The sequence below is a fragment of the Syngnathus leptorhynchus genome, chromosome 14 (assembly GCF_054491065.1).
Source record: "Syngnathus leptorhynchus isolate UIUO chromosome 14, UIUO_Slep, whole genome shotgun sequence".
NCBI classification, from domain to species: domain Eukaryota; kingdom Metazoa; phylum Chordata; class Actinopteri; order Syngnathiformes; family Syngnathidae; genus Syngnathus; species Syngnathus leptorhynchus.
In genome coordinates, this window is record NC_141208.1 from 811,007 (window position 1) to 831,545 (window position 20,539).

Sequence of the window (20,539 nt, forward strand, 5' to 3'; positions counted from 1 at the left end):
GGGGGGGGGGGGAGCGGCGCGCTCCGCTCCGGTTGGCTCGGCTCGGCTCGGGCTGCCTCCCTGCCTCCCTCCCTCCGTCCGTCCCTCCGTCCCTCCCTCCAAAGAGCCCAGGCAGGCGACAGATGTGCTCCAGCGGACCTCTGCAGGGTCCTAAAGCCTGCCCTCCATGGGCACTTTAAATCCGAGGTGGCCACATTTCTTCATCGGTGCTCCCCGACTCAGACGCCAGCAGCCACCCCAAGCAACAACATGAAAACATGAATTACCAAGCATGACCAATTACAAGAACTACCTACAGTCACCAAAATGAAGTCTTTTGAAACATATACTGGGCCTGTATGAGCGCAATTGAGACATGACAGTCATCATTCTCAGAATTGGTTTTCAAATTCAATGAGGTCAATACTTGACAACTTTTCACCAAAATATAGATTTGACATTGACAAAGTGTTCCCTTTTTGTTGAAAGGGACAAAATGTAAGAAAGAAGCAAAGGTGCACCTGCAGCACCAAGATAAGGCTTAATGGTGGTTTCCTTGTGTGGGAGAACCACAGCACCCAACTCCCAAGGCTTTGCGTGCATTTCAACATTAGGATGAAACCCTCTTGCCATGGATTCCTAATGCAAGTAGCGTTTATGTCTTATTGATGCCTTTTTTTGCCACGCATCATGCTTCGATTGACTCCCATGCGGAGATCAATAAAACTCATCTCGTACTATGCTGCATTATTACTAGTTTTATCCAAATAAGAAAAAAATATTGCTGGTGTGCGATACCGTATTGCAGATACCGATACTTTTCTACATATACACTAGAGTGTAAAGTATCTATTGTCTGATTGAATTGTCATGACTCGAAAGTATATTTTCGATCCCATACCGAGTAGATACGGACGGAAACCATATCTGGGCTACACTGAGACTTTTTCAACCGGGCTCGCTATATGCCAATGAATATCCGTACCAAAGTTAGTTGAAAAAAGAACTCCAATGTTGATTGGCCCGCTGCTAGCCCTTTTATCCAATGCTTATTTGGACTTCCGTACTGATGAACTGGTTCCAGCCTCGCTCAATTCAAAACACCTCATGCCTGAGATGTTCCAGCAAATAGTGGCTGGGCTATTTGCATGAACACCATGCAAATGATTCACCACCGTGTGTTTGGAGTTTAGCATCAATATTAATGGACATTTCATCATTTTTCTCCAAACAAGGTTCAAAGGCCTTCAAGCAGAGTACTGCAATGAGGCCAATGCTCCCAAAAGGAGGGGCGGGCGGGCGGATAGGGTGATGGCCACCTAGTGCGATTTTTTTTTTTTTTTTTTTACATCAGTATGCAAAGCAAACACACAGTACAGTAAATAATACTCTTGTGTATTCCGGCAATATGAGAAATCATTTTTTCTGGTTCAAGGTGTCTCCCGCCTCTAGCACTTCTGATTCATTGCTTTTTTTTGGAATGTCAAGCCATAGTTTTCACGTTAGGCTTTCAAAATAAGGCTTGAAGCCATAGTTGGGTTTTTCAATTGCATTTGCTGTTTCAAGCCGGACAGAGTTAGGCTATGTATGTACAGTCTGACTTATTGGACTTTTCACAGCTGCAAGAAAGACCTTGACAAGAACTTTGTGTGTGTGTGTGTGTGTGTGTGTGTGTGCGGGCATGCTCGTGTGTGTCCTTTCCATAATTAGAACGTACGTCCAATTCACCCTGGCGATTACCCCCGGGCGCCGCCACAAATGGCGACGATGGCCCATTTCTGCTTGGGTGGACTAAATAGCCAGGCTGGACCACGTCGGATGGGAGGCGGGAATGGTTTCAAGCCAGACTAAGTATTCTAAAGTCGAGTTTCAAGGATTTCAAGAATAGGCCAGTGTTAGGGTTTCAATGGAATATTTCCAGACGCCAAAGGTTTGTAATGCGCAAACATTTCAATTTGGGTCTCGAAGCCTAGAGAAATGTTTCTCGCTGGGTTTCAAATGGAAATGTTCAAGCCAGACAAAAGAGAATATGAGCAGCCTGCTGTGGTCCACATCTATCCCAGTAAATCCAAATGATTGTGAAAATGTAAGAATGTTGAGCTTGTGCCAACTTGGTTCCATTTAATCAAGGCCATCTTTTCAATTTGATTCATGTGACCTTTAAAAAGTCTTCAAACATCTTAAATTCACCTTTGGCTTTGACAGGCATGTCATGTCCTCTTGTTTTGCTCACATTTGATGAAGAAAAAAAAGGGGAGACAATATCTTTAAGCTTCGTCCGTCCGTCGCTGTTGCATCCTCCTCCTGTGTACCTGCCGTCCATGTTTTTTTTTTTTTGCTTAGGACTCCCATTCGCGTCGTTTCATTTGCATAGGAACAATAGAAGGCTGGCAGGCTGTTTGGAGGAAGTGTCAAGCGGGTCAATTCGAAAAGACATTTTTGACGTCAACAATTACACGACAGCGCACGCTGAGTCATCGATTTGCTTCTTCTAATTTGTTGATGGCTCGCTACAGGCCTTTTTCTCCAGGGCTGTCTTTAATTAAATGAAGGAAGCGGGAACGGTGGCCTTTTTATTTCTTCCTTCAGGAGGCCAAAGAAGCCAGCCGCGCATTGTCATGGCTAAGTGCAGGCGTGATTTATAACCAGCAAAATATGAGCCCCTAGTTTCCTCTGTCACGCAGGAAATAGGTTTATTATACGTATCAAAAGCAGATTGTTACCATCCAATGAAAAGCTAGCGTCGTCACAAGACAATCGGGTTGGCCTGCTTGAAATATGAAATATGTTCCTATCCCGCTGCCTCAAGTAGATGAAATAATGAGGATGCTCGTTTCCGTCTGAATCATCCAAATGTTTCAACATTTCATAGCACACATAAAAGCATTCTCAGGGCTATGTTGAAAGAAAAACAAGGTTGGAGCGCTACGTCTGGAAAAAAAACTCTTTTTTTTTTTCATGTTCATTTTGTTGTAGAGGTAGTGAAACAAGCAATGAAAATGTGTTTCATGACCATGATTTTGATTCCTACCATGTATGTGTCTCTCATATCTGTCTGTGGCACAGCACAGCACAGCACAGCTCTGTTGAGCTTTTTCAATGCACTTGTCTTTATTTTTCATTGTGAGGCAGCGCGCTAACATTTATAGGCCATTTGAGCTGTAAAAAGCTGCATTCTCCTTCTTCTCGTGCGACATCCAATCCCGTGTAAATGTCCACGTCCACCTAATGGGGGCAATTGACATTTGCCGTGCCTAAGTGCTGCTGCCCTTAAAAGCGCTGCAGGGCCATTCCTTCCTTCCTTCCTTCCTTCCTTCCTTCCTTCCTTCCTTCCTTCCTTCCTTCCTTCCTTCCTTCCTTCCTTCCTTCCTTCCTTCCTTCCTTCCTTCCTTCCTTCCTTCCTTCCTTCCTTCCTTCCTTCCTTCCTTCCATTTATTTTATTCACAGGCACGCTGATGCGCAGAAAATTCCCCCTTGGATGCTTGCTCATGTGTGTGCATGCAGGGAGATTTACATTTTGTGTCCAAAGTCATTTGAGTGTTGAGCGACTTCCCCTAATGATGCCGTAACGTCGCCAGGCTTTTTCTCCCCCTTAAATGTGATTGTTTATCTGGCTTTATGATCTGTTGAATGTTTGGCTCCGATTTTTTTATTGACTTCTCTCAGCACCTCATCCTTCAAGTATGCTACGCTCACATTGAAATGAGTCTGCTGACCCAGGCAAGGCGCTGACAGGAGCAGTCCGATAAACGCTGAGAAAAGTCGGGAAACCAAGTTTGCTCTTTTTCACAAGTATCCAACCCTTCTCCAAAACTGTTGACCGAGCGAGCGAGCGAGACGGCCCCTTGAATAAATGGTCTGTTCTCGCACGATTAAGGAAGCCATCAATAACATCCATTTTGACTTCGCCACCCTGCCTAAAGTAGAAAAAGCCCTTCACCAAATGTCACGTGTCAAAGTTTCCGCCAATATGAGCAAATCAACACGCTCTCACCACATTTATGATATCAAGAGCTTTTAATGGCAACAAAATACATTCTTCAATTCGAATTTTTAAAAAAAATCAAACATTTACAATATGCCGCTAAGAGTTACAAAGCAAATGACACAATTGAAGCTTTTTTTTTTTTTTCTGATGAATGAAAAACAATGTTGCATTTTGATGCTAATCTAGCACCAGGTAAATGAATTAAACAGTCCTGTGTTACATTCAAACGCACACACGCACACGCAAGGACGTGTTGACAAGGACACTTGACCTGAAACCAAAAAAAGTGAGCACATTCAAAACAAAACGTTTGCGTTACAAAATCCACCAAATCCAAAAGCACTCTTTAATGATTTGTATCATGGTAAAGACAGAATCTCTCCTTTTGGATTTCAGCGACATGTCCTCAAATGAAGTCAGTCGCATGTAAAGCCATCTTCTGACTGACTGCACAATCACAGTGTGTGTCTGTTCCCAACCTTTGAGGTAAACATGCATGATGACATCATCAAATTCCTCCCACGCTAGAATTGCAAAGAAAAAAACAAGGGGGAGTAAATCAATGCTTGTTGCCATTCACAGTGACCCAGGGCAGTGCCAGGAGAAATCCAACCTGTGACCCCTGGCCGTTTTGCTACGACAGCCATATCTGCTTCGACGGCCACAAACATCAGGCCTTTTGCCAGATCTCTGCCGGCGAAGGTAAACGTCCGACTTGTACCTTCTGAGACCTAAACACAGCCGAATGTCGCTACGTGCCGAGAACACGGGCCAAAAGGAGATCAACTGTAACGTGTGTTGGAGCTACACGATGACTACGCTAGCTAAAGTGATGCCTGCTTTGTTGCAACAAACATGATTGACTCCACTTCAGACTGGGAAAGGCATTACTGGTATATTACAATTCATACCAAGTGAAAGTGCAGTTTCGAGCAAAGGGGGAAAAAGACCACTTCAAAGCGTCTTCACATAAAAATCATACTGCAAATTGCCGTCTTCCCATATTTAATACTGCAATATGTGAGTGTTTAGGTGCTGCTGTTTTGGGCAGCAACACCGGACTCATTTGAGGAAGGCGTTTATTTAGCAATGAGGGATGGCCACTTTTTAAAAACACCATATAGAAATAAAAGCATCACTGTCAGCGTGCTACAATAAAGTCGATTGATGACCAGCCTGAAGGACGTTTAAGCCTCGTGAATCCTCGTCCTGAGCACGAGCCGCCGGGGGCACTGGCGAGACAAGAAGGTAGACGACATGAGAAAGGAGTGTGATGGCATCAACCGCGTGGATCTCTGCGGAATAAATGACATGGAGCTAAGCTAACCTGCACTGACAATGACGAAATAAAACGAAAGGCATTGCGACAAAGGAAACAGCGAGGCTTTTGCCTTGGCTTGCGGCTTAGTCATTGCAGACGTTCCACTCCCAATCCAAATTTGCAGCGACATCTGGAAAAATGCTCGGCTCACCGTTTGAGGGGCGCTTTCTGCCTTCGGTTTTGTGAAAAGAGGCGAGCTAACCAGACACTTTGAGTGCAAAAAAGAAATACTACAAGTGGCTCATTCGGAAGCCACCAGACTGTGCCTTCTGTCACGTCCGCAAAATGGACTTTCTTCAGCTTATTAAAACAATTGAAGTCTTGCTAGACTGATGCACTGACCACTTGCACTGCAAAAAACACCCTCCAGTGCTTTGTGAGGGTTTGGAGTGCCCATGTCCCTCGCTGCCTTTACTTGTGGCCCAATAGGACGGCGCCATGGATTGTGAAGCCTCCTTACCGTGACTACCACTCGCCACGGCTTACGGCGACCTCTTTATATCAGCGACTAAAAAAAAAAAAAAGTCTCAGCCGGAACCACCGCATGACGTCAATGACAAGAAGCGTCCGTCCGCTGTCCGCCAAACAAGCAACGAAGTGCAGAAGAAGCCTCACGACAGCTGCCAGGGTGGATTGAAGAACTTGATGGCGTGCTTTTTGGCCCACTTGGCAAACACACTTTTCTCTGTGACAAAGCGGTGGCCTCCGTACGGGGCGCTCTCGTGCAACAAGTACTCGGCGCACTCGTCCCGGCTGCCGGCCTCGTAGTAGTGGTAAGGGACTTTGCGGTAGCCTTGGCTCCTGCGGAAGGGACAAAGAACTTTCCTCATCTTATGTCTTAAAGGTTGTCCTCGTTGCTGAAATGTAATGGATGTATTTTGTCCCGCAGGCCTTACTTGCAGTAGGTGTCGTTGATCATGCCGTAGACGTGGATCTCTTTGCACATGTCCATGGCGAGGATGAGCGTGAACCAGCCCGTGCTGAGGTACGACCCTGACTGGATCCTGTCAACGCACACAGATTCGAAGAAGAGCTGCTGCAGGCTAGCAACTTTTATTTCTTTCTTTCTTTATGACAAGCGCCGCTTTTCATTTTGAATGACGCCAATGAGCAACGCTGCCACGTCAGCTCGCTCAAGCGTTTCTTGGTTCCGACCGGAGGGCAATAAGAAGCCATTGTGGACCGCCGCTCCTTTTTATTGCTTTCTTTACAAAGGCCACTAACGAGCTACTTAGGATGCCACAAGGCCTCAATGCAGTTTGTCCATAAATCGTTTTTTTACCTCGTTACACATGACCTTTAAGCTTAGACGAGTTCCTTAAGGTCAAGCTGAATTATGACCAAAAACAAAACAGAGGAGCACTTCTCTTCCTGCTAAGTAGGATTGCATTTTCTTGGAGTTGCTGTGTTTGACCTTGCTGTGACCTGCATGATTGAAGTTCAAATCTCTGAAAGATGAAAACAAATATTTGCGGGAAATATCAAGTATTTAGTGGCGTACCGGGAAACATAACACCCCGGAGAGTACACGATGTAACGCAGCAGCCCACGCGCTCAAAATGTCGCCTGCCTCCGACGCAAGCTGTCAGCCGCCACACTTTTCCGGAACGGAATATTCCCACAGTTTTTGAAGGACAAACGGACACTCCGAAATGGAGGTCTGGTTAGCAAACGACAGATGCCGCACGCTGGCTGGCTGGCTGGCTGGCTGGCTGGCTGATATCCTTTCAATCCCGCTTTATTAACGGCGATGTCACGCCTGTGTAATCAGGCACGCTAATCGGCTACGTTGGTACTCGGTCGCACGGAAACATCGGCCTTTGAAACCAAAAGGAGAATCCGTTTCACAGCTGAGCTGTGTTGCACTCAGAGAGGGCGTTTGTTCTTTTTCAGAACAGACGTCTTGTAATTGTGTAGACACGTTCAAACCGAGGACATGTTCAATGTTGCGGATTAGGTCCCATGCCCCGTTTTGCTCGATGGAGAAGAGAACGGGAAGTCTCCTCAACCAGCACGTGCTTTGTAGCAGTGTTTTGTCGTTGTTGTTAATGGTGACCTTTCAGCGTTGACATTTGCATGCAGAAAACAGCACTTGTTGTATCATTTTGCTGTGTCCAATCATTGCAGGATTGAATGGCAATGAATTTTGGCCATGTCGGACTCACCTGTCCTTGCCCGTCTCCTTCTTGAAGACCATGTCGCAGTAATTCATCCTGTCGTCGGTGGTGGCGTAGATGCGTGCGTGCGGGTAGTTGTCGGCCGCCTTGCGCAACATGTTGTACACCACTCCCTTGCCGTCGGTGCGCATGTTGCGCAGCGGGCCCCACACCACATAGAGCGTCCGGTTGTTTTGGCCAAAGAAGTGCTGCGGCCTCTGCAGCAGCAGCGGCACGCTGGTGTGCGACACCACCCGCAGCGTGGTGCGCCGGCCCACGTCGCGCTCAAAGCCCCGGGTGGGCGCGTTGTTCATGCGCCAGATGCACGGCGAGCGGTCGATGAGCTCCCCGGCCGCCTGGCCCAGCATCTGGCCCGAGCTGGACACCACGCTGCACAGCTCGCACTTGAGCTTCAAGGGCTGCCGTGGGAAACGGGACCAGATTGGCCTCACTCGCGCTTTTTCACAACAAAAACGCATTCTATTATATCGTAGGGATGTTTTGAGATCCATCCCATCAACTATATGGACGCCGTCATAACTCATAAAGGTTTTAAGAGCGCTGCGTGAAAATCCCCGCCAGCGACTACGTTAATTGAATGGGCACCGGGAGTTTACGAGGCAGAACGCAGAGGTGCGCGAGCGTCGTCGTCGTTAACACGATAGCGACGAGACGGCGAGCTACACTTTCACACGCCTACGAGGAGCCCCGAAGCTCGGGAACGTTACACTTTATAGTCGCCGAATAAAGATGGCGCTGAAAGTTCATTTGCTTAACGGAAAGAAATATTCGTCAATATTTGGATAGCCGCTTACTTGAGCGAGAGATTTTCAATTTGTGTCCATTTGAAAAGTCAAATGTGGCCCTTGAGCGCAAGCATTTTATTGACAACCCCTGTTGTAAAGTTTAGCATCCCACTGCAGGCATCTTTTGTAATCCTCACAATCCTGCCACATTCTTTAAAAAGCCGAGCGTGGACATTTGGGAAAATGCAGCGTTCCTTTGGCTCAATAGCTTTCACATCGCCCTTGATTAAAATGCACAAGGCGGCGGCGTTCATTAACAGGCCGTGATTATTACATTAGCGCAATTGTCCCCGGCGGAGCGGACGCCTCCTCGGCTGAGTCATTCTCCTTGAAAGACTCTCTGTGCTAAAGTTCTCTAAAGCACCAATCATTCACCGATGCTCGATATTTGGTCTTACTGCCAATTCTTTTCCTATGAAAGAAACCACAGAAAGTAGCAACCTACCAAAATAAAAGCACAACAGCCCCAAATCCAAATCAAAGTCTTTTGTTCTCAAAACGTCGGTTAGTGGACCAGTTGTGGATGCGAGTCCTATCGAGGTCACAAAAACAGAATGGAAAGTCAAACGCCACGCCTTGATTGGCAGCGACCGGATTCTGATCCGATTTTCCGTAGAATGGAAAGTCAAACGCCGTGCCTTGATTGGCAGCGACCGGATTCTGATCGGATTTTCCGTTGCAAACAAATAGATGATATTTCACACCTGCAAGACAAATGCTGTCATGCACGAAAGATGCGCGGGTGAGAAGTTTAGAAGCCCTCTGGTGACACCGCGCTACGCATGCTAGGAGATTACCATCCGGGTGAAATATGAGCGCCTGTTAAAGTGTCGCTGAGGGAGGCAAACACATACGGACGGCCTGGACGCACGGGAGGGAAGGAAGTTCAGAGCGAGAGCTTTCAAAGCTCCACAATAATGCGCCTCGGCGGTTTTCCCCTCTGCCTCCTCCTCGCCTCGCCTTGTAATGTGTGGGAATTAAGCCTCTTTGATATTTCAATTTCCATAAATTGCGTCGAGAGTATCCAGCAGCAGAATGGGATCACACAGCGTGGTACAAAAGCGACAAGCAAACATCAAACAAGACATTTTCCTTCATGAATTCAGCCAATGCTTGACGAAACGCACCTTCTTAATAGATTTGCCATTGGCGGTCGTTGCGACTACTCGATACGGTGAAATATGAGTGAGAAAAAGGATTTTGTACCCAACTTGGGGATTTTCAACGACCGTGACTGATATTCGAACTGGCTCGATCAGGCCAGCGTGTCAACAGCAGCATGCTGGCTAATGTTGGGGTGTTTTTTGTTTTTTCTTTAAAAAAAAAAACAACACTCACCTCCTGTTTGGGGATGCTGAGGTATCCTGGATGAGGTTTGAAAGCCTGGTACGGTTGCTCGGATGGCGCCCAGTGGCTGCCGAAGGCCTCGCCTAATGCGGGCTGCCACGGGAAGTAGGGCTTGTCGGCCAGGTGGACGGCCACCAGGAAGAGCGACACCGCCGCCGCCACTCCGGTGGCGATCACGGACTTTCTCTGTGGGCCAGAAAAGAGTGGATGTTTTCTCTTGAGGAGAGGAAGTGCAAAGAAGTGAAACGAGCAAGCCGGAAGGGGGAGCATACATTGCAGAATGACTGTGTGTTTATTTCCCCACATACATGGAATGGATTTAGCAGTCGGCCTTGTTCTAAGGGTGAAAATGAGCTTGTTTACTGGCACGTGATTGGTTGAAACGGGCTTCCAAACAGGCTCTGGCGCGGGCGAGCCGCTCTCCAGCTCCGTAAACAAGAGCTTCATTGGGAGCAGCTAATTGCGTGGGGAATTCAAATATATTTTTTCAATATTTATCTCAAGGCTGTTTTGCACTTTTAGGTCTCAGGTGGCGCCCAAACAGCCGTGAAATTAAAAACACAAGAGAAGGCTGTTTGTAGGCAATTCAGCTCTATTTTAATATCACCAAGTCATTTTTGGGATTAGGCTCGGTTCGGTTCTGGGGTTGCTTTACTTGATCTGGAACAGCCTTTGACAAGGGATGACTGCACTGCTCTCCAACCCCAGCAGAGGGCCCAATTGCCTCACACTGTAGGATAGATTGGAAAGTGTATTTCTATTTGATGCCATCAGCGCAAAAATCCTTCAATTCAGGTCAAACGAGCGCTAATCCGCTAGCGACGCTGAGGGGAGCTTAATGTGCCCTGAAAAACAAAGGTGATGGCGGCTCTGTAGGTGACCTTGTTGTGAGCGAGCCCCCTGGGAGAAGCCATTAGGCTAATGCATACCTCACATCTAATGGAACATAATCCCCCAGAAGATAAAGCACTTATATTTTCCCCTTCTACTTTAGAAAAGCACACACGTTCATCAGAATATTCACAATAACAACGTATAAGTGCATTAAAAAAAATCCAAAGACGACACGACAGTTTTTTGGGCTTGTCTATGACGCGAATGTTTTCCGCTCGTTGTGGCGAATAGCCCAAATTCACGGCAGTACTTGTTTTGATGGGGAAAAGGGAAGCGGTTAATTCACTCAAGTAGCTTAAGTTGAACATGTTCACGTAGCGCAAACAGTTGCGACGACACTAAAGCAGATAACGAGATTTTATACTGGCTCGCTTCAAGGGCGCCCAGAGCTGTCTGGGAGAAAGTACAAGGAGGATTACAGCGCTCTGGCGCCGAAGAGGTGTCGATCCCACTCTGGATGTGACGGGATCAGGCCGGGCTTTGCCGGCTCGGACCTTTGGCCTCGCAATCAATGGCTTTGCCATTCAAGTGCTCTGCTCAGAGCTTTTCACACAAGGTCGCTCCTTGATTGGTCAGGGAGGCTTCGTACGTGTCACCAATGCAAACGAGAGTTCCCACACTCTGGCATGACACCGCCTCGGCCATCTGGCGAGGATAAAATCTTCGAGATGAGCCGCTCGGTCCTCACTGGAAAAGGCCAAAATGACCCTAGGATGTAAAATGGCAAGCAAAGTTCCCTCCCATCTTTTGAACGTCAGGAAGAAAACACTCAACAAAGATCATATTGTAGAGCCACTCTAACCACATGCCACTTTTTGGATTGAAACACCATCTGAGCTCACAAGACAGACAATCTCAAACAAGGTCCCTGTTTGACATATTTTCCCTCCAGATACTCCAAGTCCCACAATGCACTGCCATGGCTCACTACATTGGCCTTTAAGGGACAAAATAAACATTTCATATTCTTCTGGAGGACATAACGCGTACCCACCTCTGATACCAGAGCCCAAAATACAAGCCTAAACGTTCATATTGGTCAATTTAGCTCGAAACAACAAAACATTTTCATGTTGCTGCCATGTAAATTGATAACCACTTATTCATGATGATGATGATGTTGCGCGCGCGCGCGCGCGCTCCACATAATACGCAGAAACACCTGCATGCCCACTTTCACGCTATATTGAATAGACCTCCCCATAAAAGGGGGGTCGCGCCGAGCGGACCCCCCCGCAAAGCCATTGGCCGCATTGTGTATCGCCTTCATCGGCACGCGTTGTTTTTGTTGCTACCGATGCAAAAAATAAAAGACCCCCGCCCCCCCGCCAGCCTCATCCCCGCCCCCACCCTCTTGCTCGTCCGTCTCCCTCCATTCAATCGCTCACCTTCCACATCCAGGCCATGTTTATTTCCACGATGCTCTTTGAACGCTTGTCAGCAGCACCGCGATGCCATGAAAGGTCCCCCGCGACATTCGGTGCAGGAGAAAAAAAGGCTGAAAACCAGCTCGAGGGCTCGGTACCGTTATTCGTCTCCTCTGCGGCCCTTTTTTTTCTTCTTCCATCCCTCCTCCCTAGTGGAGCTGCTGCGAGAAGTCATTTGCGATCTTATTGGCCCACACGCGTTAAAAGACCCGCCCACTCATCCTCCCGTTCGCCTCTTGTCTGAGCGCAAGTCACGTGGTTGGTGTCCGCTTCCTGTCTGTGAGGCTAGGGATCAGATTCAGAACCCTAACATGAATTTGAAACCCTAATTTTGGCCTCAAATGATCATTTTGAAAGCCACGGTCTTGGTCCTGAATCCTAGTCATTGCCTGAAATTCTCATCGTCATCTTGACTTCGTATCCTAATTGGAAATGTACATGAAGCGTCAACTCCACCACTAATTTGAAATGTACATGAAGAGTAAACTCCACCACTAATTTGAAGCCCTACCCCACCATGCTGGCCACTTTGATGTTTGGTACTTGGATGCCATCAAAACTTGCTACTTGAAGTTTGAGCACAGACTGGCTGCTTTATGATAATGTCTTGCTCTACTGTGGCAAAGACAACAAGAGTGATGGCTCAGTGTAATCGCTGGTCATGAGCATGACTCTGCTCATTATTATCACTGCGGTGTCTGGTTAGGGTATATTGACGAAGGCAACAGTGCCATCTGCTGGTGCATGCCAGAATAGAAGCAACATACTGTGAGGATCTAAACATTTATTGCTCGAAGCAACCAAATAAGTTACATATTCACACTAAATGACCTTTGGACAGATGGTAAACATTCAAGTAACCATTTTATCGGCATACTGTAAATTAGCCATTTTAACAAAGATGTTTGTCTACATTAATGGGAGGGAGCAAGAGTTCATGTGTGATTTAGGAGTTGATCATGACTACAAGTTTTGCATACAGGAATGTTCAGTGATGACAACTTGTGCGAGTGTAAGACGCTAGCACACGAGGGTTAGCTGAGGAGCTCCGGCTTCAGGCCGAGCCTCTGCAAGACGTCCTCGGGCATGCACAGCACGGGATTGACCGCCTTGATCTTCTCGTCCCCCAGCAGGGAGAGGCCGGCGATACCAAACAGAGTGTGGAAGGGGTCCACCTAAGCAGAAGAAAGAGTCGGCAATGATGACGCGTTAGGTCGACCGAGACCTTTCCGCTCACCATATCTCCCGGCCGGTCGGCGAAGCCTCCCGTCTCCTCGTCCTGACAGGCCAGGATGAAAGTGCGCAGCTTGTCCTTGTCGATCCAGTGGATCTTGCCGATGATCCGGAGAGACGCCAGAACCCACCAGGAGTAGCAGACGTCCGGAAGCTAAAACAAGGTGAGTTTAGGAGAAAGGTTTCACCATCTATTTATTTGCAAAATGTTGATTCTTTTCTATTTGATTTCATTCGAACTCTTGGATCATTTTCAAGGTGATGTGACATTGCCGATTAGAACGGCGGGCGGGAACCTTCTCAGGACGCCCATTGAGGCCGCCTGACGGCAGCTGCCTCTCGCAGAGCCACCAGCCCAATAGGTCGGCGTTGAGCTGGTGCAGCTGGCCCGTCAGCGAAAGGAAGCCCGTGCAGCAGTAAATCTGACAAAAACGCCGTTTCGGAATGTTTGGGTGAAAAAAACAGGCAACAAGATAATAATAATAACAGGGTGGCAGAAAAGAGATTGTCCATTACCTGGCCGGCATGCGACTCGGACCCGGGCCTGCATCCAAAACCACCGTCAAAGTTCATACATGACGAGACAAACTCCACCGCCTTCTCCACGTTGACGGCGTCCATCTTGCCCTGCAGCGAGGGGAAAGAGACGGCGGCCATTTTATGGATGAGGACTTGGCTAAAGAAGCTTGGAATGAAAACACACACACCAGTAATGAAAGAGTGGCCACTGCACAGAAGGAAAATCTTGTGTCAATTTCTCCTGAGGAGGCAAAAGAAATGAAAAAGTCAGCTGAAAAAGCTCCTACAGGAGCATGCCAATTCCTGTTATTGTTTTTATTTCGGTCCCTTACCCCATTTATCTCCTGCAAATGAGCCGTCGGCCTGCTGCAGCCCTTGGACGTACTCCACAATTTTGTCCACGTCCAGTGAGTCCACACTGTCGTACAAGCACAGAATCTACAGAGAACAACAACAAAAACCATTGAGGACTGGAGGGACGGTGGAAATCAGAGGGCTCGTGCGTGCGTGCGGCATCACCTGCACGGCGCTGAGCGTGTAGAGCAGGTGCGGGTCGTGGCCGATGCTGGCGCCGACGCCGCCGCACTCGTGCTGACACTCCTTGATGAAGTCTATGATCTCCTGGCGGTTCATGCGCGGCAGCTGATACATCAGGTCCATCACCGTCAGACCCCAGTAGATGCCGCTCATGCGCAGGTATTCGGACAGCGTGTACTCCTGCACATGCGTACAGTATTTAGTACTTGAAATATTCTCCTTTATTTCAAGCCTATCTTAAAAACCCATGTTGATGAGTAGGTTAGATCATATATCTTTTGTGACACACTCACATAGTCATCCTTTTTGGAGCCATAAGCAACGATGTAGTCTGCATGTTTGTCCAGCAGGAGCGTGTGGGGAGCGTCAGGGCTAATGAAGACGTCTTTTATTTGAGTACCCTGACAACACACACACAAAAATAGTACAGTACTTCTGAAGCATAACGCTAGCTCGTGGTTTTCATTGTAAATTTGGAATGTAAGTTCACGTCATAATGCATTATAAAACTGCATGTTAATAGGAAATGTGCTATCGCTGCACGCTAGCCAAATTGCTAACACTTTTGGCGTCTCAATCTCACGTCGAGGACTGAATTGTACTCAACGGAGTAATACTAACGCATTCACGCTACGTGTTACCATTGAAACTTGACAACACAAACAGATAAATGCTGTTTACCATGCCGAAATTTCACTCATGATCAAGCGACAGCGGCCTTATCTTCTTCGATTGATGTCAATAACCCTGATCGGGAGGCAGGAGGCGTTTTGCTGCCGCCAGCAGCTCGGAAGGCGAAGTGCAAGTGTGCACAAAATTGTGCACAAAATCTAACGTAGTTTTGCCCTGGCCAAAAGAAACAATCGTTCCGAAACACTCATCTTGACATGCAACCCTAAATTGTTCTATTTTCTAACCGCTAGTCAATTAAAAGGGAAGAAGTACACTAAGAAGATGACATGTGACACTAGTTATGTTGATTATGTTAATAACGCTTTGTCCACCGTTGCACTGCTTGGGAACAATGTATAGATATACATTTTCGACTTTCTGTTTCGATTTGTTTGACATCATTAACGACGACACACAAAAATAATAGGATCGCCTAGGTACGGGAAGTCGAGCGGGTCAAAAGTATCGAAAGCACTTCCGTAGCGTTCCGTCACGTCTCCGCTCAATCAACACCGACTCAACAAACTAAAACGGTGGCGCTCATTGGCGGTATGTAGAAGATGACTGAGTCCCATCGAAAAGTATAGTTGGTAAAAAGTCATGTTTATATGCTCAATGTTTCGTTGTTATGTTTTGGGAGATTCCTGTTTTACAGCTCAGTGCTAGCTTGCCGTGTTAGCTTCCTCGATGAATCGCTCGTTTTATTGCCACGATGTGCTGTGCGCACCGGATTCACCTTTAGACTCTCGGTGACAGTTTAAAAGCAGCACCCTGCGCGTGACTGCCGCTTTTGTGTTTTATGACGCTCCGAAACTTCGTTTTTGTTTCATTTGCCAGGTGGGGGTCACAGCGCAAACAGGGAGAACCGTGTGGTCATGACATCTGACTGGCGCTCCCATCCATCTCAAGCGTCATCATGTCTCTGGGGGACAGTCCACACCTGCTGCTCGGCCGGATTCGTTCTCTGAACCGCTGCATTGAGTGTTTCCAGAAGAGCGAGCCGCTTCCCGACAGCCTGTGTTATGTGCCAAAAGAGATGTGCTACAAAATCTGCAAAGATTCATCCTCCAGCTCCTGCGCCGCTGCCTCTGGGGCTTCCACCGGGGGCTCTGGCAAGACGATGGTACCAGTCTTTGACGGTCCGCACCAGAGTCCCATGAACAAGAAACTATGCAAGTACACCATTGAGCTAAAGAAAGGGACGTGTATCCGGACCACGGGGGAGGAATATTGTAATAGCCAGGGTCTCTGGGTCAAGATGAATAAGGTAAGAAGATGCTGTGTGTCCAGGCTCATCATTCAACTGTGTAACAAAAGCTGAAGCCGCACGGGTAAACATCATTCATCTATCGCCCAAAATCTCAAAATGAAAAAATTCACTCCCTTGAGGGAGGGGCTTTCAAGAATTTTGCAAGCATTGTACATGTAAATAAAGAGAGAGGTTGGTTATCTTTCACAAGGAAGGAACCTCAACCTCTTCAATTTAAAATCCACGTGTATGTGTGTGTGCGTCCACAGGAGCAGCTGGAGGAGCACCGTCCAGGGCAAGAGCTGGAAGAGGGTTGGATCCTGGTGTGCAAGCACACCGAGGGCGGCGACAGGCTGGTTCCGGTGGAGTCGCCCGAAACGTTGAGCAGACAGCAGCAGCTCTTGGGCTATGACCACAAAGCGTGCAACAGGTGGGAGCACGTGGTGGACGTGGAGAATGCCGTGTTTCTCGGAAACAAACCCAAGATAGCTGAGCCGGACGCCGCCGCGGTAGAGAAGCTGAGGTGGGTCTGGGCTAATAATCATGTCGCAATAGAATGCTGCAGAAGTGTTCTGAAACCACTCACTGGTTCAAACCGGTATTATTTGAATGCTCCATTGAGACCTACAAACCCTAGTGAAATAAAATGTCTCCTAACACTGTCAGGTATGTACCACCGACCTGGACGTATGAATGCGACGAAGACCTGGTGCACTACTTCCATGACCACATTGGCAAAGAGGACGAGAACCTGGGCAGTCTGAAGCAGTGCGTGACCAATATTGACGTTTCGTCGTGTTCGGTGAGGCCCGATTACTACCCGGATTTGATTTGAAAAATGTCGACATTTCTAAGTGACCCGAACCTCTGAAACTGTAGCGTGCAAATGTGTAGTCATTTTCATCATTGAGTGAAACTGAAAGGAATGCTAATGTGGTCAATTCAATCATTTATGAGAGAGCCCACGTAGCACATTTTGAGAATCACTGCTTTCGATGTTGTGGTCACTACCAGGAGGATCCTAGCGGGGCCGTGAACAGCTTAACGGACGGCGACAACAAAACCTACTGGGAGAGCGACGGAATGCAGGGACAGCACTGGATACGACTTCACATGAAAAGGGGAACTGTTGTCAAGTGAGAAGCCGGCGCCAGCCGCCAACGAGACTTGTCTGGTGATCCAAATGCAAAATGTTTTGGGCTTTCTTTTTTCTCTCATTGGGTCACAGTAAGCTGATTTTGACGGTGGACTCCACGGACGACAACTACATGCCAAAGAGGGTGACCGTGTACGGAGGCGAGGGAGAGGCGCTGAAGAAGCTGAGTGACGTCACCATTGACGAGTGAGAAACTCTTTGAATTGCAGCGCTTCAAACTTAGCATCCAATTTGTCCTCATTTTGTCAACAGCAATCTGATTGGGGAGATTTGCGTGCTGGAAGACATGTCGTCTCACCTGCCGGTCATTGAGGTCCGAATTGAGGAATGTCGAGGTGAGTTTTGATGTTCGGGTAGGTATTGGTCGGAAGGAGTGATTTGGAGCCTTTTTTAAATGGCTTCTTGTGTGCATGTGGCCCTTTATGTGGGAAAGATGAGGGTATCGACGTGCGCATCCGAGGCTTGAAGATCAAGTTGTCGTGCGAGCGAGACTTGGGACTGAACGCAGACATCTTCCAGTCCTCCTACTTGGTGCGCTACCCTCGTCTGCAGGGGACGCCGGCCGATGTCCTTTACCGCCGAGCGCTGATCATCCAGAGGTAGCAAATGTTTCTAGTCAAGCCAGTGGGCCAAATTGTTCTCATTGATGTTTCTTCTCACAGGTTCACTTCTCTATTAGACAGCGTTCTCCCGCACTTTGTGCCTGCCTGGGACTACAGCGTGGGCACTTTCAACCACATCAAAGTGAGTTGGCCGAAATGGACCTTGGAAGGTTCTGACTAAAAGATACAATCTGAGTTTTCTTTTGTCTACGGCACCTTCCAGAGCATAAAGCAGTTTCTGCTGCAGTCCAAACGCCGCTCCGCTCTGGTCACGCAGTGCCTGAAGGACTCTGAGACCAGCAAGCCCAACTTCCTGCCGTGCCTCTACATCAACAGGCGGCTAGCCATGGAGCATAGGGACAACCCCTCGTTGGACCTCAGCTGCAAGAACGCTGTGTTCAGTCAGGTCGGCTTGATTTTTATGGTGGCCCAGAAGTATTGATTTATTTCTCAAGTGAAAATGATTGAAATGTACTTCCTGGCGGCTGAAAAATGCCACCAGCCAAGAGATATCTTATAGATATATATATATATTTATTTTGGGGGGGAGGTCACACCTGTCCTTGTAACTCCGCAGGTGTACGAAGGCCTGAAGCCGTCGGATAAAATGGAGAAGACTTTGGATTACAGGTGGCCCGCTCGTTACGACCAGTGGTGGGAATGCAAGTTCATCGCAGAGGGCATCATCGACCAGGGCGGGGGCTTCCGGGACAGCTTGGCCGACATGTCCGAGGAGCTGTGTCCCAGCTCGGCCGAATGTCCCATGCCGCTGCCCTTCTTCACGCGAACCTCCAACCAGGTACGATAACACATGTTTGGTTGATGTTTCTCTATTTCCATTGATTTTTGGGTTGTGTTTCTCTTCAGGGTGCCTTGGAGGCCAGAGACTACTACGTCCCAAACCCATCTTGCAAAGAATTCCACAAGTACGAGTGGATCGGGCAGCTGATGGGTGCAGCGCTTAGAGGGAAAGATTTTCTCGTAAGTGATTCTTGTCTTTTTCATTTTTGCAGCTATTTTTGTTGTTGTTCTTTCTCCACCCAAAAGGTTCTGGCTCTGCCGGGCCTGGTGTGGAAGCAGCTCACCGGGGAGGCAGTTAGCTGGAGCAAAGACTTCCACGCTGTAGATTCTGTGCTGGTGAGGATATTAGTGGATCTTATTTTTATTTATTTTTTTGTCAGATTTAGATTTGGCAATTTCCTCAAATATCAACATATAACAATTTCAAATAAATGTATCATGATTGAAATGAGCAATTTGGATATCCTATTAAATGCAACATTTTATTTATAATGTAAAAGCATTTGAAAAGGTTTCTGGTCCAGATTGCATTAAAAGCTTCACTCAAAATGCCACATGGACAAACAAGTCACACATACCGGCTGCATTGTCAGGTCAACCTGCTGGAGGCCATGGACAACATGGACCGCGAGACCTTTGAATTCCGTTTCGGCGAGGAGCTGGTCTACACCACCTTGCTGAGCGATGGCCAGATGGTGGAGCTGGTCCCGGGCGGCGGTAACGTGGCCGTCCGCTACGAGGACCGCCGCAACTTCATCCGCCTCGTGCAGAAGGCTCGGCTGGAAGAAAGCAAGCAGCAGGTCTGTTTTGAAGCCTTTGTCCCGACGGTCGCCTCTTGTGCCTCATCCATCTCTTTCCGCCCATCGCAGATCATGGCGTTACAGGCCGGACTGCTGAAGGTGGTTCCGCAGGCTGTTCTGGATCTGCTAACCTGGCAGGAAGTGGAGAAGAAGGTTTGCGGGGACCCGGAAATCAGCGTGGAAGCCCTCAAAAGACTCAGTCAGTTGACTCCACAGTTAATACTGTCAATTATTCCAAACAGAATAAAAGCAAACGGGGGTGTGGAAAAAAAAAGCCAATTTGTTTCTCGTTTGTTTGCCAGCTTGCTATGAGGACCTGGAACAAAATGACACTTGTGTGCAGTATTTGTGGGAGGCGCTCAGCAACTTCACCAATGGTGGGTCTTTACTCTGTACATCCTCCTCAACGCATGTAACCTGATGATTTTTATCCATCTTTTCAGAGGACCGTAGCAGATTTCTGAGGTTTGTGACGGGTCGAAGTCGTCTTCCGGCCCCCATCTACGTCTTTTCTAACAAGCAAGTATTTTGGCAAGTATAATAATAAGTTGAGCAGACTTGCAAGCGGGCGTTTTATCCTTTCAACTGCTTTGGCTTCCCACTCTAGCTCTGAGAGCGATGCGCTTCCGCAGTCTTCCACGTGCTCCAGCACACTGTATTTACCCAACTACCCGAGGTAGGCAGGCGCTCGGCCATCTGTATTTTGACTGGATTGCTTTTTATTTCTTTATATGAGCCCGCTGAACTGCGCATGTGTGGATTTTGTCATGGCAGTGCCAAAGTTTGTGAAGAGAAGCTGCGCTACGCCGCCTACAATTGCGTGGCAATTGACACGGATGTGAGCCCTTGGGAAGAGTGACCCCCCCCCCCCCCCCCATAAGTTCTGCTGCACACGCATCACTTTTGAAATGGAATAACTGCCAAGTTATCACAATTGTAAATAAGAGAGAAAATAATAAAGAAGTATAAATGGAAACTTGACTTTATCTCGTGACCCCTGCCTATGCATTGTTGTTTGTGTGACGATCTCACGAAGATGTGATGTTTATGCA

The 20,539-nt window shown here is 47.7% G+C and overlaps 3 protein-coding genes across 11 annotated transcripts in view; 1 reads left to right on the forward strand and 2 right to left on the reverse strand.

The window, feature by feature from the left end:
* Positions 1-20,468, forward strand: part of hectd3 (HECT domain containing 3) — a 24,461-nt gene extending 3,993 nt beyond the window's left edge. The window contains exons 2-24 of one of the 8 annotated variants that reach the window (XM_085930442.1): positions 4,364-4,453; positions 4,550-4,669; positions 6,178-6,273; positions 13,049-13,315; positions 13,410-14,366; positions 15,717-16,146; positions 16,398-16,651; positions 16,795-16,930; positions 17,143-17,264; positions 17,357-17,470; positions 17,537-17,619; positions 17,709-17,883; positions 17,947-18,028; positions 18,110-18,292; positions 18,464-18,685; positions 18,754-18,867; positions 18,934-19,023; positions 19,281-19,487; positions 19,557-19,686; positions 19,790-19,864; positions 19,931-20,018; positions 20,095-20,163; positions 20,262-20,468. In XM_085930442.1, the coding sequence (XP_085786568.1) occupies positions 15,796-16,146; positions 16,398-16,651; positions 16,795-16,930; positions 17,143-17,264; positions 17,357-17,470; positions 17,537-17,619; positions 17,709-17,883; positions 17,947-18,028; positions 18,110-18,292; positions 18,464-18,685; positions 18,754-18,867; positions 18,934-19,023; positions 19,281-19,487; positions 19,557-19,686; positions 19,790-19,864; positions 19,931-20,018; positions 20,095-20,163; positions 20,262-20,346 (2,580 nt within the window). In that variant the 5' untranslated portion in view covers positions 4,364-4,453; positions 4,550-4,669; positions 6,178-6,273; ... (1 more) ...; positions 13,410-14,366; positions 15,717-15,795 and the 3' untranslated portion in view covers positions 20,347-20,468. Of the gene's footprint in view, positions 1-100; positions 4,454-4,531; positions 4,670-6,177; positions 6,331-13,048; positions 13,316-13,409; positions 14,367-15,133; positions 15,470-15,716; positions 16,147-16,397; positions 16,652-16,794; positions 16,931-17,142; positions 17,265-17,356; positions 17,471-17,536; positions 17,620-17,708; positions 17,884-17,946; positions 18,029-18,109; positions 18,293-18,463; positions 18,686-18,753; positions 18,868-18,933; positions 19,024-19,280; positions 19,488-19,556; positions 19,687-19,789; positions 19,865-19,930; positions 20,019-20,094; positions 20,164-20,261 lie in introns of those variants that run through there. The other 7 variants (XM_085930440.1, XM_085930441.1, XM_085930443.1 and 4 more) reach the window with 7 other exon arrangements.
* On the reverse strand, positions 3,902-12,023 carry st6galnac3 (ST6 (alpha-N-acetyl-neuraminyl-2,3-beta-galactosyl-1,3)-N-acetylgalactosaminide alpha-2,6-sialyltransferase 3). The gene is made up of 5 exons (XM_085930472.1): positions 11,880-12,023; positions 9,589-9,783; positions 7,454-7,863; positions 6,185-6,292; positions 3,902-6,089 (listed from the first exon to the last, which is right to left on the reverse strand). The coding sequence occupies exons 1-5, from the start codon at positions 11,895-11,897 to the stop codon at positions 5,900-5,902; spliced, it is 921 nt and encodes a 306-aa protein (XP_085786598.1). The 5' UTR covers positions 11,898-12,023; the 3' UTR covers positions 3,902-5,899.
* rabggtb (Rab geranylgeranyltransferase subunit beta) lies at positions 12,688-15,182 on the reverse strand. Of its 2 annotated transcripts, XM_085930465.1 has the most exons (9): positions 14,889-15,170; positions 14,501-14,608; positions 14,190-14,387; positions 14,003-14,108; positions 13,859-13,911; positions 13,668-13,778; positions 13,448-13,573; positions 13,156-13,305; positions 12,688-13,093 (listed from the first exon to the last, which is right to left on the reverse strand). In XM_085930465.1, exons 1-9 carry the CDS (start codon positions 14,889-14,891, stop codon positions 12,953-12,955), a joined length of 996 nt encoding a protein of 331 aa, XP_085786591.1. In that variant the 5' UTR covers positions 14,892-15,170; the 3' UTR covers positions 12,688-12,952. The 2 variants fall into 2 exon arrangements, with proteins under 2 accessions (XP_085786591.1, XP_085786590.1); XM_085930464.1 differs by having other exon boundaries at positions 12,688-13,305; positions 14,889-15,182.
* Positions 20,469-20,539: the final 71 nt, after the last annotated feature.